Source organism: Leptosomus discolor, chromosome 6 (genome assembly GCF_034619465.1).
Source record: "Leptosomus discolor isolate bLepDis1 chromosome 6, bLepDis1.hap2, whole genome shotgun sequence".
Classification (NCBI taxonomy): domain Eukaryota; kingdom Metazoa; phylum Chordata; class Aves; order Leptosomiformes; family Leptosomidae; genus Leptosomus; species Leptosomus discolor.
Window position 1 is genome coordinate 31,683,543 of NC_141396.1, and position 16,715 is coordinate 31,700,257.

Below are 16,715 nucleotides of genomic sequence, written 5' to 3' on the forward strand. Positions count from 1 at the left end.
CCCAGTTTTTATGTGGAGAAGCCTCAGATTAGCTATAGTAAATGGGTGGAAATTAGGAGAAGACAGGAGAAATGCTGAATCTTAAAGCACTCCATTTATGCCGAACATAGGCTACGATATGATGAAAGTCTCAATGTTCTGGTCTTGCAGAACTCCTGCTTATGAAGCAGCTTTGTAAATGCTCAGTAAACATGAGGGGCTTTCCAGATGCAGGCATATCCTCAGCCATAGTTCTGGTGCTGTCTTTCAAAATGCACCTCGTTCTTGTTGTGGCAGTGCAGAGGGACAGAGCCCTGGGTGCCAGGCTCTGAGCATGGCGCTGCACAAGCCTTTCAGTTCGCCTTTCTAGGATATTCTGTGTTTCTAACTGCAACGTAGTTTTCAGAGCCTTGCTCAAGCCATTCTCTTGTGGTAGCAAAACCCATTCGGTACAGGTTTCACACCATGTTCGTTCTGACAACAGAAATGAGCACAACAATAGCTCATGATAGGTTAGCTTAAAATCACCACGGTGGTTTGCAAAGGTAATAGAATTGTTAGAGATATGTGTAGATAGAATATCATCTGTTGCCACAGAGTTTAACTTTGAACAGGGACTGTCACTTGAGTTGGGTATTTACCTTCCGTATTTCTGATCAGATGTCATTCTTCCATTGGCACTGTAAATTCAGTGGTACCTGATGTAATAATGTGTAATGAGTTGTCCCCTACACAATGATGATGGAATAGCACTGTGACTTATAACATTCTTAATATGCAAAATGTTGGCAAATGGATTAGCCTTTTAGTGCCGAACGCTGCATCTAAACAATGTACCCCCACCACAAAATGCCAGCGCTCTTCTGGTTGCAAATGATGAATGGCAGAATTGAAATAAGCTTTCTTATTTATGCTGGGCTTAGAAATGCAACATTGATAGCTTTTTTGGAAGGAGGAAACAATTGGGGAAGCAGTAAGTGTTATGAAAAACATAACCCAAGGCAAAGTCGTAAAAAAAAAAAAAAAAAAAAAAAAAAAAAAGGAGGGGGAAGAGAAAGAAAAGATAATGCAGATAGTGGTAAAGAAGTAAAGAAAAGGTACTGCAGCCTGACTTAAATCAAGTTTAAAATCAGACACAATGAAGTTTTGCTGCTGCGACTCTCCATCTTGTAGAGATACAACTGAAGTCACAGTTCTTTGATGTGGTAGATCCATTTAGGTCTCATTTACTTTACATGTTAAAAAATGGGTTTTATTGCACTTGAAATTTCTTCTAGGTATTCTCCTTTTTTGTTGTCCTCTGGCTGTGACAAATAGCTGCCCACCCTTTTTTGGGGCCTGTTGGCCTGTTTCAGTTGATCTGTTTTATAGTATTCTGGGCTCCTGGGTTTTTTTCACCCCTCTTGGCTGGAAAGTTTTCTGCATGCAAAGTGTTTGCTCATGGATTTAACAGGAAATTTTGTAACTCGTCCAATCCACTGTGTTTAGATTTTTAATATTTTATATCACTATTTTACTATTATTAAAATAGCAGCCAGAGGCATCCCAGCTGAGGTCAAGACCTCACTGTACAAACTTAAGTGAGAGGCAAGCCTGCTCCTGAGTGCTTGGAGTGTAACCGACTGGTGTTTGGATGCCTGCATAAATCGCAGGGTTAATAGCTGCATATTTCTACAGGTTTCAGGCTAGGATGACGAAACACTTTTCAAACACAAATAAATTTAACCTCCTTTACTCTACGGAAGCCAGAGATTGGTTCTGTGGTAACACTTCCCCCTTCTCTAATTCCCACATATGTACTTATTACTGATATATATATGACTTTGGTCAATATAGATGCTTAACTTTTTAAAGAGCCTGTGTAAGTCACTAAGTGCATATTGATTTGAAGCAAATGTAAATTAGAATTAATTTTGACTTGCTAACGTAGTCAAATAAGGAACATTTATATTGATCTTTGTCCCAGAAGCCAATTATCTGGATTAAGTGTTTTTATTACGTGAAATACAGCATATAGTATATATCATTCTGCATTGATCAGTGTGAGATTGCACATTTAAGATGAGGACTGTAAGTAAGAGTAGTTAACAAGTGATTTATTTTTAAAAAGTATATCTTGTTTTATTTACCCCCTGCTTATCCCTGTTCAAAAGCTGTGCTTGTAGTTACCACTGAAGAGGAGGCTGTTGACGTATGTGGATCAACAGGGATTCTTGTTGATATCATTGCCATTCGGCTTCCTTCCTTTTCACTCTGCTCCATCTATACTGTGTTGCCTCCCTCTTCTGCCTCCCCAGCCATTGCAAAGCTTATCTGTATTTCCTACTCCTCAGTGCTAAGCACTTTTTGCCATACTGCGCTCTGCATGAGAAATGTTTTCTACATTAGATAAACACATTGCAGCAATCTCTCATGCAAGCGAGCAATGCTGAGTATCTGGAGAATTTGGTAGCGCCCATGCAGGTGCTGGGTTGTAAGAAGGGTGCTGAATTTACATGACCGTACTGGTGTAACTGGGGTGGGGGGGAGTGGGGGGGCGTGGGGGGGAGGGGAGGGAAGCGGGCCGTCCGCCCCCAGGGTCAGACTCCCGGAGTGAAGCAGGTGGTGGCCTCATCCTTCCCCGCTGAGTCCGCGGGCTCTGGCGTTACCTCCCTGGGAGCAGGATGCGGCCACAGTGCTCCGGCACTGCACTTGCGAGGCGGCGACCTCCAGGAATCGCTCTGCCTCCTCTTAGCCCGCTGCTGACATTATCTATAGGTATCGCTATAGCGAGGCGTGCCTCAGCCCCACAGCAACTTCATAATCTCAGTTACATCCTGTGCCCAACTCATTTTCTTGGCAGAAGTTTTAATTACGTTTCGGGCTCCTGAATGAATTTGTTTTCTCTGGATCCTTAGCATATTAAGACGCTTGTCACGTTTGGGTGCCTGCAATCACTGATGCGTTTGTTTTAGGGGATGAATTAGTCTTCTGAGCCTGAGCATGTCCAATCTATGAATTAGATTTCACTGAAAGCTAGAACAAAACAAAGCAAGAAACGGTTTTGCTGTACCACTTTTCTCCCCCACCCCCTCGCCTCCAACGCGGGGGTAAAAATCTCGCATTTCCATTTCGCTGGTCGAAGGCGGATCGTGTCCTGGGCCCTAGCGTGTGGGCGTGTGGCAGGAGGAAGGGGCAGTGTCCGTCCCCCCCCCCCCCCCCCCGCGCCGCCCCCGGTCGCCGAAGATGGGCGAGCGGCAGCGGGCGCGGCCCCGCGCCCCGACCTCCGGGGGCGTCCCGCCGCGCGGAGCCGCGCCGGCCTCGCCCCGCGCCGGGCGGGGGCTGCGGGCGGCCGCGCAATGCGAGGCGCTAGGCGCCCTCAGGGCAGGGACTGCGGCCCCGCGGAACATCCTGCGCCCGGCCCCCGCGGAGCTGCCGCCTCACCTCGCCCCCTCCTCTGCCCCCGGCGCTTGGCGTATCGGCCCCTGCCCCTTCGCCCCGCAGGCATACATACGTTATGAGTGCGGGCACACAGACACTGCTGGCGGTGCCTAAATATGCCCGATTGCCATGAACGTCCCTGTGCTCGCGAAGCTGCGAGCTGCCCTCCGCGCCGAGCGCCCCGCCGCCCGCGCCCCGCTGCCGCCGGCGCGCCGTGCCCCGGCGGCACCGAGCGCCGAGGCTCCGCAGTCACGTGGGGCGGGGGGCGGGCGGCGGCGGGGGGGGCCGCTCCGCAGTTCGCGGTCTGCCGGCGCCCCGGCACACACCGAGCGCTGGAGGCTCCGCCGCGCCGCCTGCCAACCCGGGATCTACTGCCGTGCTTTTTTAGCCCCGGCTTTTTTTTTTTTTTTTTTTTTCCTTTCTTCCCTCCTCTCTCCTCGTCGCCCTCTTGGGAATCTTGGGAAATTCTTGGGGTGCTGGGGGAATTTGGGATTTTTTTCTAAGGGGGGGTGTCTGGGCATCTCCACCCCCCCCACCCCACCCCCCCCACCCCGTACCCGCTGCCTTGCTCCACCTGCCCTTGCGCCTTTTTTCTTCTTTCCCCCTGTCTGCCTCTCCACCAAACCCGGGCTGATGTGCTGTGCGAGAGGCTGGAAATGGAAGTGTTGATGCTCTGGCTTTCCCCCTGGATATTTCTGTGCGTTTCGGTGCGGGCGGACTCCATCATCCACATTGGTAAGAGAGGGAGTCGGGGGGGGGGGGGTGTGTGGTGTGGATAGAGGGAGGCGGTAGATAAATAAATAAATGAATGAAGGGAACGTCTCGTTTAACCGCGGTAATGTCACAGGCAGCGATAGCACCGAACTCCGCAGGGAGACAGGAGGAGAGAAGGGAGAAAGGCAGCTGAATCCCCCCCGATTGCAAAGTTAGGGGGGAAATGCCGGCTGTGCGCCGGGCCGGGCTGCGGGGCGGGGGACCCTCCAGGGCCGCCGCTGCAGTCTCGCATGTGGCTGGGGAGCCTGTGCTTGGACCTGTTTGCATGGAAAACCTTTCTTCCCCCCCACCCCGCCACCGAAAACAAACAACCGCCTCCAGCACCCGGGCAGGAGAGGCGTAATCTGAACGTGCTCGTAGGGAAAACTTTCGGGGAGCTAATCCCCTGGTTTCCACCCCCTGTCGTAGCAGGTGTCAGCCGAGCCGGAATGGGGGGGGGGGGGGGGGGGGGAGCGGGGGGAACTTGGGTTGGAAAGGCGAGATTTGCAGCGGCTCTGTGTATGTGTGTCTATGCGCGCAACTGTTGTGGTTTGAGTAAGATCTCATTAAAACCCCTGGGCAGCAAGAAGACTGGATCACCAGTAGGAGGAAGAGAGGGATGAATAAGAGGCAAAGGAAAGGTTGATGTGAACTTTTATGGCATCTGGGAGCAAGGCATGGGGATGTCCCTGGGAAGCCTGGCAAGCAAAAGCGAGGCTCTGCAGTCACCTTTTGGCTGGTATTGAAAGGTACCAGCAGGAACCAAAAGGAGGATGTTTAGGGGCGGAGAGGAGGGAGAGAATCACTTGTGGAGGATGATAGAGGAGGAGACAGGAGTAGCCGGGAAACGAAAAGCTGTAATTCCCACCGGCCTTTTGGGGAGGATGGGAGATGAAAAAAAGGAGGGGGCCGGGGCGGGAGCGGTCCTGGCGAGGGGAGGCTCAACGGAGGCAGGAGGAAAGTACCGTGTCGACCCGGAGCGGGCAAGAGGAGAGGGGGACCAGCCCTGTAACGAGTTTCCCGTCAGGGGCGGCTCCGGGGCCGGCGGGGGAGGCTCCGGTCGACGCTGCTCGCCTCCGGAGCCTGGAGGCGCAGCCAAGGCAGACAGCATTGCGGAGCCATTAAGGAGACAGAGTCAGCCCTGACCGCAGCGGGGGGACTCCGGCCCAGGGGCGCTCCCCAGGGCTGGGCAGACCCCGGCGGCACCGGGGCCAGCCCCGCGGGGAGGCAGGGAGGCGGTGGGGCCGTCGTGGGGAAGTGTCCTGGTGGGGGGGTTGGGGGTGGCCAAGACAGCCTCCGCGGCTCTCTCGCTCGGCCCCGCTTCTCCTGCGGGTGGACGGTGTGACCTCGGCTTCTCCCCGCACCAACTTAAGCCCGAGTGGTGGTTGCTCACTAACTCCTCGCAGAAATAGCGGTTCGGTGGGCAGGAGAGGAGAGCTGCTGCGCGCAGAGCTGGGATTTCGCACGGGCAGTGCGCGGTGGCTCCGGCCACAGGCACGCACAGTGTGAATCAGCAGGACTTTTCCAGGCTGGGGGATAGTGGGTGGTGGTTGGTGGTTTGTTTTTTTTTTTTTTTTTCGGTTGGTTGGTTCTGGTTTTGTTTTTTTTTGCTCGTTGCTGGCACTGAAGATCTCCCACCGCTGCGTAGAGCAGGGCAGTAAGCCTGGCGTGGGCACACACACGCTCCATCGAGAGGGGATCTTATGTAACACGCATCGCCAGATGTTTTCACGTTAACTGCATAAACAGAACAGTGAAATTGAAGCTTCCAGGTTACTGGACACAAATCCTGGCTTCACGTTCGTGGGTGCATATGAGCCTCGATAAAACTGCTGCCCGAAAGGCAGCATCCCAGGGAGCAGCGAAGCAGCGAGCAAAAAGTTGGTCAAATTCCCAAGCCTTCTCCCTTTCCCGTCGCTGGCGGCAAGAGTCCCTCGCCCCGGCGTCGCTCCGGTTCAGGACCCCGTAAATACCTGTGGAGCAGAAGTGGCCAGGAGGAGGGTTGCGCTTCCCCGTGCCCGGGACGAGGCTGCGGAGCCGGCGGCGGCCGCCCAGGCGTGGCGGCCGATGCCCCCCCGAGCTGCCCCCCCGGCACCGTGCGAGCCGGCTGGAGCTTTACACGGCCCAGGGGGCAGCGGGGGTTCTGGGGCGGCGAGCGGGCGCGTCGGGCCGGTGAGGAGCGGGGCTGAGCCCTCCTCACCCTCTGCTGCCTTGCTCCCCTCAGGTGCCATTTTCGAAGGCAATGCTGCTAAGGACGACGAGGTGTTCAAGCAGGCGGTGTCGGATCTGAACCTCAATGACGACATCCTCCAGAGCGAGAAAATCACTTACTCCATCAAGCTCATAGAGGCTAACAACCCCTTCCATGCGGTGCAGGAAGGTGAGCGCCCCGGGGCGGCACCCGCGGCACGGGCGGGCTGGGCGCCGGGCCGGGGCTGAGAGAGGACCGCGCCAGGCCCGGCCCGTGGGCTGGGGGGAGGTTCCAGCGCCGGTGCCAGCCCGGACTCATCCTGGTGCTCGGCTGGAAACTTTTCTTTGGTCGGGGGTTGGCGCTGTCTTACAAGGAAAGGGCAGGGACGGCGCGGTGCGGCGGCTGCGGCGCTGTGCCCAGCCCAGGCGTGCTGCGCCGCGCCGGGCAGCCCTGGCTGGGGGTAGCAGCTGTGGGAGAGCCGGCAGGGCAGGGAGGCTCCAGGTCGCTCCTGGATCCGCAGGCGCCCCCGCTTTCCGCCGCTGCGGAGGGAAGACCGGGCCCCACCGCCCCCGCGTCCCCCCAGCAGGGCCCAGGCGTGGAGGCGGCGGGACAGGGCAGACGAGGGGGTCCTGCCCGGAGCGGGGGTTCGTGCGGCGTCGAGGGGCCGGGCAGGAGGACTCGGGGTCTGCGGGCAGGGCTGCGGGAGGTGGCGGGGCGCCCCTCCCTGCGCCCCTGCCCCCGCGCCCCCCGAGGGGAAGTAGACCGGGGGGCGGCGGTGGCGCGACCCTGCGGGAGCGTGGAGCCGCCTCCCCGCGGGGCCGGGGCTGGGGCAAGGGAGCCGAGCCGCTGGCTGCAAGCCTTGCCAGAGTTTACAAGATCTGTCAAGTAGCTGCGTAGGTAAATCATTTCAATTAGATTTTTGCAAAGGGAAACGTTTAAATTAATTAGCTTGCCTTTACAAATAAGACTTTAAAAAGATATTATTTGTGGTTTAATGAAGCCAAGGTTAATTATGGCCTAGGTTATTTCAGAGGTCGTGTTTTTCAGTAGTAATTATTCTAGAAACAGGGAGCTATTTATATACCCAGTCTGGAATATTTTTTTTTTTTAAAATGATTACTCACCAGCCTTACCCTTAGTTTTACAGAGTACAGAGTGAATCTTTCCCTGTATGAAAATTTGCATTAATCCATATGTATTTGTGTCTAAGTTGTGTACATGCAAATTACAGCTACAAAATTACACTAAATGTTAATTTTCATGAACTCTGAACAATTTCTTCTGCTATCTTTTTTCCTCAGAGTAGGTGCTAGCTAATATCGTGCACACTCAGGAGAAACAGCAATATATACCTAGGATTCCTCCTGCTGCTCTGAAAGCTTAGCAAGGGGATATGAAAAAAATCTTCATGAAAATGGGAAAAAGGAGACTTTAAACCAAAACTTCATCCACATAGTCAGACACCAGAGGGAAATACAAATCTCTAAATAATGGTGGGTTGATTTATTGGCAAAGATTATCTCTGAACAATTGTATCTTCTTACATTTGCAAAAGCTCTGTGTCCTATGTTGGAGCTTATTCATATTCATGGAAGTGACAGTAGTTGGCTGGCTGAACAATTGCTTTCAACAATGTCTTCTCAGGAGTAAAACTTTATGAAACTATTCTGAATGCCCTGGGATCTGAGCTGTCAGTCTTGTGGGCAGAGTCCCTTTGCTCAGTTTTGTTGAAGGCGGAAAAGCATGACCAACTGGAGGATCCTTCTTGATCTAGTAGGATTTTATTTTTTTTTAAATTGGATTATTTGCTAACCTTGAAGATTGCATTTATGAAGACCACTATGAAAATAAAATTTCTGTGTTGAAAATCCATGCTGAAGTCCCAGAAAAGACTCCGGTCAGATTTTTAATCTTTTTGATGCAGAATCTTTGTGCTACTTGAATATTTGTAAATAAAGATGTTTCTTCCTGTCGCTTCTAAAATGCTCTTTCAGGGCTCATGTGCCTCTTGCAATTAGAATTGCTCTTTGATGAACTGATCCCACACTGGAGAATTAAGGAAGTGGTTGATGAATGTTTACAATTCCAAAGAGAACTTGTCCTCTGTCACTACTTTGTTAAGACGTATCTTCTTTTGGGAGGACTATGAAATGGTCCTGTCTGAGAGTAAAACCTTGCCACAGTGGGAAAGTTGAGAGAAGAGTATCAGGCTTTGCTCAGTTTCCTGGCTTGCTTTCCTGGTTCAGGTCAGGCCTTTTTTATTTAAGATTTAATTTCGTACTTTTGAAACTGTTATACAACATGCTGACAGAATCATCGATGGGGTGCACAAGTTGCTGGGCTGTTCTTCATGAGCAATGTCTCTCTGCCCAGTGTTACTTGGTGTCATCCTGACTATTCAAAATTTTGTTGTGTCTCACTGTACAGATCTCCTGCTCATTTTGGTAGAATATTGCACATAGAAGTCAAAATAACCTGGAGCAAATCCACTGCCCAGACTGCTTGCAGAATCTTGACGCTGCTACATAAAATGCCCTGACATCCACATTATTCTTCTGCAGTGTCTTTATAAGCAGCGCCATAGAAATCAATGTTGCAAGCATTAGTTTCATAGCGATGGAACTTTTTATGATAAAAACCAACCTAGAGTTAAAATAGACCATTGTGATGCTACTGACAGAATAGTTCACGCAATCAAACCAATCACAAATATTGTGTTTATTTGAAGTGTCTTTTGCGCAGTCTCGTGAGATGACTTTGTAAATTATTCCTTAACTCCTTTTAAAAGGAGTGCTGCAGGCAGGGACCTTCATTTCTATAATACTGTGCTGGTAAAATTTTGGGAAGTCATCCCTCCACATAACAAGGTCTATCACACAGTAACAAGTCTTTAATTACCGATGGAGATAGTTTTTAACATGCATTTGACCTGGCATTTGTTGTGCAGTTGGGGAACTTCTGCATCGAAGTGTGGAAGGATAGTGACTGTAGGGTTTTCTCAGTAGGAGCAGTGCATTTGCAGAACTAAAGGCCAAAGAGAAGTTACCTTGCCTTTCATAAATGGAGTAGTTTTCGCTGCTGGAAGGTGCTGAGAAGTGTTGTAAGATTTTGAAAAAAAGCCTTAGGGACTTTGCTTTAGAGATAGAAGGGTGCTATTGTGATAGTTTCTGGTGACTGAAATAGGTAAATAAAATTCAGAGATCCTTTTTCTTTAAAGACTTGGTGGACGTTTGTGTTAATGGTTGTATCAGGTGCCAGAGAACAGTAATTAACAAAAAGTGTAAGTTGTGTTCCATCTTCGTCTTTCATTTTAATATACGTTGCAGAAACAGGATCCTATTGTGTTGATAAGTAAAGAGATTCTTTTGGGGCCATCAAACTTATATTCTATAACAAAGCATGGTGGGTTATTCTAAAACAAAGTGGGTGGGAGGAACTCCAGAATAAACGGACCCTCGTGTACACATAAAATAAGGCTTTGTTGTCTGTTTGTGCTTGCAAGCAGTCATAGCATTTTGTAGAATATTGCTTTTATGTATGTGGCAATTACTTGTGGGAAAAATTGGGTTTTCACTGACTGTCATGAGAGACAATATACATGGGGAATCATTGTTCTTCTCATATGATTTCAAGGAAATGAGCTCAAATTACAAACATAATGTTAAGGTATATCCTTGCTTCCAAAAAAGCTATGTGCTCAGTTTTTGTTAAGTTATTGAGATGTGAGATAGTAAGTGCTTGTTTTTGTGTGGTGTGTATTTAAGCTAGTACTGTGGTAACCTTTTTGTGATTTAGGGATTCAAATAAGCTCAAAGGTAGGAGAAACACGTTAAAGCTTTCAGTTCAAATTGGGATTTTTGAGCCTGCCATTGGTGTTGAAAAGGGACAGTGTATATGACATATGGGTGGCAAACAAGTTTCCAGCTGGGCTTGAAAACACGATGGCACATTTAAACTAAAAAAAAACCAAACCCAAAACCAAACAAAACTAATGTGCAGGTTTTTTAAGTGTTGCTTTTGGAGGAGGAATAGGTAGGTCAAAACTGGGGCATAGGAAAGCTAATACTTAACTTTTGTAGTGCTCTTTGAAGAAGGGATCCAAAGGAGATAGTTACTCAGAGACTGTGAAACTTTAAAACCATGTTTCTCAGCAGATGATGCTTGCACATCTATGGAGCTTTCCTGGATCTGAAACTTGCTGTTCTCTCTGCATAGCGATTTCAAATGAATTGCTTCTAATTTAGGCAGCCTTGTATGTGTGCTTGTTGATGTTAAAGTGCTGTCAGCTCTGGAAACCAGAACAAATTTGGAAAATCAGAATGTGATTTGAGAGCAAGAATGGTGTTCCATAAATGGGTTTATTGTCAATCCCATGTATGCTGCCGTGGTTTCAGAGCAGCTCAGAGCTGCTGATTTTTTGGATGTCTGTGTTGTATACCATTAAGTGAATCTGATCTCTTATCATAGTATGAACCTCCCCTGGCACAGCTTTCATAGAGTCATAGAATGGTTTGGGTTGGAAAGCACCTTAAAGATCGTCCAGTTCCAACCCCCCTGCCATGGGACACCTTCCACTAGACCAGGTGGCTCAAAGCCCCATCCAACCTGGCCTTGAACACTGCCAGGGAGGGGGCAGCCACGGCTTCTCTGGGCAACCTCTTCCAGTGCTTCATCACTTCTTCCTTACATCTAATCTAACTCTACTCTCTTTCAGTTTAAAGCCATTACCCCTTGTCCTATCACTACATGCCCTTCTAAAGCTTTGAACCAGCTTTGAACCATTCCCATGCATCCTATGACTTGATAACAGGGAGAAGAGAACAGCGCACAGTTCTTGAACTATCTTCGTTCAGCACATGCATTTCAAGTTACTACCACAGTTGCTTTTTAACAGTTTTATTTGTTGAGAAGGTATAAGCTGATCAATGTGTAGGTAACTAAGATGAAATACAGACCTGGAGAATGGGACTCAGCAGCTCCATTGCTGTTGGCTGGCTAGAATCCCAGGCAGAGCTATGCTTGTCATTTGTGCATTGCCCAGTGGTAGGGAACCGTGAAGGAGCGGAGTGAATGTATGCTTGTGTGTGTGCCTGTGTCTTGGGATATTTGCACAAAGCTCTTTTTGCAAACCTGGGTCTATTTCAAGGTAGTGGAAGTGTCCCTGACTAGAAACTTACAGGTGGGCCAGAAGCTGTGTCGTGGTTTTGGCAAAATACAGGGTTCAGGCCTCTGTCCAAGGACTGTTTTCTCTATTGGGAGAGTTTAAACTTAGGTGGCTATTAAATATAGGAGGGGAAGACCTAACAACTGTGAAAAGATACACCTGGATCATGGTGATAACCCTCCCCTTGCCATTGGGTAAGCCCTGACCCAGCACCATGTAAAGCTATGTCAAATAGGTGTTTGTGTCAATGCATTTTGTTTTGCTGAGCTGTAGCTTCACATGCCCCAGAAGTGGTGGCTGTTGTTTTTAGAGTTAGGATGTTTTAGTAACAGAATAGAAGAGTAGAGAGAAAGGAAAGGGAAGCATAACAAATGCAAACAAAAATAAGATGAAAATTCATAAATGTTGCATATACAAATAATTAGTTTTTTTTAAAAATAAAGCTTTATTGATTTGACTGCATTGGATCGGGGAATTTGGTACCTAGCTAGAAATCATAGGCTGTACCTAGATTTTCAATATAAAGCATTAAAAAAAAATTCTTATCTGCCAGAGTTGCAAAGGATTGGTTTATATCAATATACTGTCAATAAATTTTTCTCCAATGGCTTATTTTCATTGTTATGTAACTTCATCTTTATCTGCTCTTCTTCTGTGGCTTGCTTGAATACAGATTTCACACTTTTCATCAGGGCATTGGGTCTTGTTTGGAAGTTTTTGACAGGTGAACTCTGAGCCCTCCAGAAGGAACATATTGTTGCATGCATTTTTTTCTAGGTTTAACCTGAGCTTTCAAGACTTTAAAAAAATCAGCCAGAAAGAGTGTAGGTAGGGGTTCCCTCCCATGGTCAGAGAGGCCTTGCTGTGCAACTACACATTTTTTCTACTAGTTAGCTGCAGTTAAAAGCTGTTGCTTGGTGGGATGAACAGACTTAACAGTTTTACCTTCTTGGACCCTCTGAGACCAGACCAAGACTTGTTAAGGACTACCACAGTGAAGACATCTGTGACACTGTTCCTCATTGCACTTGTGTTTTTATGCTCTGTAGTTGCATGGCTTAGTGTATTATAAACCAGTGTTTCGCAGAGCTAAAGAAAAAGCAAATTAAAGTGTTAAAACCTCTTCCCATTCTTGTGGTTTTGTTACGCTGAAGGCAGGGACCTGTAGATGTCTTCAGTGGGAAGGAAGGAAGTCAATAGCTCATAAAGGAGTCCGTTTGGGGCTGAGGGTGAAGGCAGGCTACAGACTGGGCAAACATGCAAATACACCTTTGTTTTGCAGTTTCATTCCACTTGTGATTTGTTACTTTGGAGCCACAGCTATTCAGGTTGTGGCCCGAGTTTAACTGCAGGTGCAAAATATTTTGAATTTGGGAGGCAGTCCCTGCTACAGCCTGTTTTTTTTTTTTTTTTTTTTTTTTTTTTACAGGATGTACTGGGGTTAGTTCCACCCCAGCCATGTTCTCTGCTTTTGCAGAAGCTCCCATCATTTCAGGCTGGGGCTGAGCTGCCCAGGGAGTAAGCTCCAGACAGCGCCATGCATCAGGGTGCAGCAGGCAGTGAGGAGCTGGGGGAAGAAGGAAGTGTTGCTGTGGGCTTACAGCTTAGCATCCCAAGGTAGTAAGGGTTTTTTTTTTTGTGCAAGCACCGACAGCGTGAATGGGACCTGTTTGGAGCACAGAGTCCTGCCCGAGCTCGGTGGAGGCTGGTGATGGGGAGGTGGCATGCTCAGCCTGCCACTGGAGGGGGCCTCAGACCCTACTTGCTGTGGGATGACTTGTTATTGTCATGCTTTGCAGTTAAAAGTTTTTTATTTTGTCTGAAAGATTATTTTTTTTTCCCCTCCCTCCATCTGCATAAGGTTAAGCTCATTTCTTCTTTCTCTTCTAATATGCGGACTTGCTGATACCTTTATTTCCATGTTGGGTGTGGGTCACCCATCTGTTTTAAGGGTCTCATGTACAAGAGCAGCTGCAGGTTAGGCTACAATTCTTTTTCAGTACCTAATGGTCTTTCCCACTGATCCTGCTGCCAATCCTGCTCGTTTATTATGGAGATGCAGTTGGGTTTCTTACTCTATGATTTCATTATGCCACATCATTAAATAGCATGCTAGAAATTGTCCCAAAAGGTCAGAAATTAGCAGCGTTCATAAAAATATTAGGGAATGTGTTTCAGGGTTAAAGATTTTCTGTCTGTTTCTCCTTTTAATTTTTTTTTTTTTCCTTGAAGAAAATAATTTTCTGAGTGCTTTGTTTGTCTGTGGCAGCTTTTTTCAGTCATTACTGTGGAGGAGGATCTGTAAACGTGAAATGAATATACAAAACCGCCTAAGCCTGATCTTGTTAAAATAATGGCTAAAGAAAATTATCCTAAATTTTGAAATACATTCTGTATATATGCATATACATACACATGCATGCCCATATACCCTGTATGAATAATTTAATTGATAGACTTACTGTAATGTGTCCGGCAGGGAATATGCCTTGAGCCCTTCTATGTTCAGACTCTTCTAACTACAGATGATTAGAGGATTGACTATCTAAGTATTCTTATATCTAAGTATTACATCTTCATACTTGCAGAATGAGTTGAATTTAATATTTTGATGTGATTTATCGTGCTATGGTTAAGCCATACAGTGAAAGGAGTTAAAACTACACATTATTTGAACAGAGGGAATATCATCATGTTATTAAATTATTAAGTTCATGGCTTACCATAGTTATTTCTGGAAGGAAAACAAAAACAAACCTCAAAGCCTAGTTATACAACTACAATAGCCTGACCATAAGACTACAGCACACTAAAACTGTGGCTGAAATAGTTACTTTGGGTTTAACTTTTCGCCATTTCAGAGGAACCACAGTCAAACTCTTCATTTTTTTTTTAGGCAAAGATCAAAATGTTTTTCATACTTTTATTCATAATAAATTCCCTCTGACGGGAATTCCTGCTGTGATTGTATTTGATGTTGTCATCTCATGCTTAGAGGTGTTTTTTCAATTTACACCCTCAGAAAAAAATTACTTAGAATGCATTGTTGGAATCATATTGCTGGGTAAGTCTTATATGAAATTAAACTTTTTTTTTTTTTTGGACATGTCTTTATCTGAAAGTGCCCTGCTAGAATGAACATGGCCCACAACCTATTGCTTTTCTGGCAAGAGCTTTTTCTGTAATTTACAGATATTTGAGTTGAAAAATGGCTTACATGTTCAGTTTTGCATTTTGACAGGGTTTTTTTGGTGTAATAGAGCTTGCAGTGATTTTTCTTACATATGGAAATGCTGTGTGGTTCCTTCCGTTTGGAAACCTGTTGAAAGAGGCCAGGTTTCAGACCAAGGAATGAAATATTTTACACACAGGGCACATACAAGTTGTGCAGACTACCTTACACAAAAAATTTTTGGCTATGAAGTTGAAAACTAGGTGCCATCCTGAGAATCCTTTCCATTTCACTCTCTTCACTGAGGAGAGGAAGCAGCTAATGCTGATCCTTAGTGTAGCTCTTTGGTTATTAAGATTCTTGTCCATGAGAAAATTGAAGTGAGACCGTTAAATAGTGTGCAACATTTTGAGAACCTCATTTCGTATCGTATGTAGATCTGTAATCATTTCAAAGGCAGATAATAATGATATGCTAATATGCCAAGTTTTCTTTCATTTACATTACTTTAAGGTAATAAATGTCTGAAATGAGAAATATGTTTAAAGAGTTTCTTTTATGTTTTGCGTAATAGCATGCATTTAATTATAATTTGGAGACCTGATTGCTGTGCTTGAAACTGTGTTCAGGTTTGTGCGTTTGGAGTGCTTTTTATACCCTGAAAGGTTTGTCTTACCAGAAGGAGGCTGTCTATACTAGCCCTGCTTTTGTGGAGTTCTGTTCCTTTGACCCTGTTGAGGCATCTTGGTGCCTGTCCATTTTTTTTTCTTTTTGCCTATTACATTATATATTCAGATATGCAGTAAGAATTAATACGGAAAGCACTAACAGCCAGTGCTTAAAGGTAAAGAGAACCAAAAGGCATTAATTTCAAGTGGTGTTTGGCTGCATTAAAATACACAGCAGGATTTCTACTGCTTGACCTTACTGAGAACCATTCCCTTAGCAACCTTTCGTAGAGGGAGTATGACAACACGCCCCCCCCCCCCCCATATTCAACAGAATAATATCTAAGAAATTACTTTCTCTCTTAAAAAATAAAAAAAGCTCAAACCAAAAAAACTCGCAGTGGGTCCAAGCTCTCATTATGTATCCTCTTTTTCAGTCCAGTCATTTAATCCTCTGCTTTTTAACTTACTTATCTGAGTCTTTGAGATTTTAACTAGTAGCATTGCTGATGGAATGCTTTCAATATCTTCCAAATCTCATTGACAATCTGATTTGTTCTTATTTGGAAAGTCAATAAAAGGATTTTCCATATAAGCAAATGTTTGCAAAGTTAATGAGAATTGTCTTTGTCAGCAGGTAAATGACTCTATACCATTACTTGATATTTAGGAAATACCGATTATTTGCTGCTTGGTAATACTTTCAGTGGAGAAACTACTGATCTAGAGCAGCATTTCCATAGCCCTTTGTTTTCTTAACATCTCTGCTCTTGGATAAAGGTAAACTTGGGATGGTGGAAGGAGGAGTTGGTTTGTGAGAGACAGAGCCTCTCTGTCTTTTTTGTGTGTTTGCAAACCTTTGACTTAATTTTAAGTTTATTTTAAAAATACTTTACAACTCCAAGGAAAACTGGTATAAATTGAGCATTGTCTTGTGTGGAATATTAGCTGCATTTTAATCTAAAGGACTGATGTTTTGTCCATTTTTTATCCTGCTTGAGGATATTTTTTGGAATGAGAAGAGTTATCTGAGCGGCTCAGAGAAAAGGAACTTAGGATGTGATTTCTGCAAGGGTCAAAACACAGAGGGCTAGGATGTTGAATTGTGCAAAAAATAAAAGGGAACAACCCAATTATCTGCTTTAAGTTTGTTTTTACTGAAACTTTATTTTTCTTTTCTTTCAGCTTGCTTTTGTCCTGAAGTACTTCAGTTACTGTGGAAGTAACAGTGGTTTTGCTATAGGTAGGACTTAGTGACCCAAACAGAAAAAGAAAAAGCTTGTGCTTCCTCTGGTCTGAGTGTGATGCTTGCACAGTATGGGTCTGGATTTTTAAAGAGGCTAGAGAAGGGCAGGAGTGCCACAGCAT

The 16,715-nt window shown here is 46.2% G+C and overlaps 1 protein-coding gene across 2 annotated transcripts in view; it reads left to right on the plus strand.

Moving 5' to 3' along the window:
* The first annotated feature begins 4,055 nt into the window (after positions 1-4,055).
* GRID1 (glutamate ionotropic receptor delta type subunit 1) overlaps positions 4,056-16,715 on the plus strand; it is a 553,612-nt gene continuing 540,952 nt past the window's right edge. For both annotated transcript variants that reach the window (XM_086466670.1, XM_086466671.1), the window contains exons 1-2: positions 4,056-4,134; positions 6,377-6,532. In XM_086466670.1, the coding sequence (XP_086322796.1) occupies positions 4,056-4,134; positions 6,377-6,532 (235 nt within the window). The remainder of the gene's footprint in view (positions 4,135-6,376; positions 6,533-16,715) is intronic.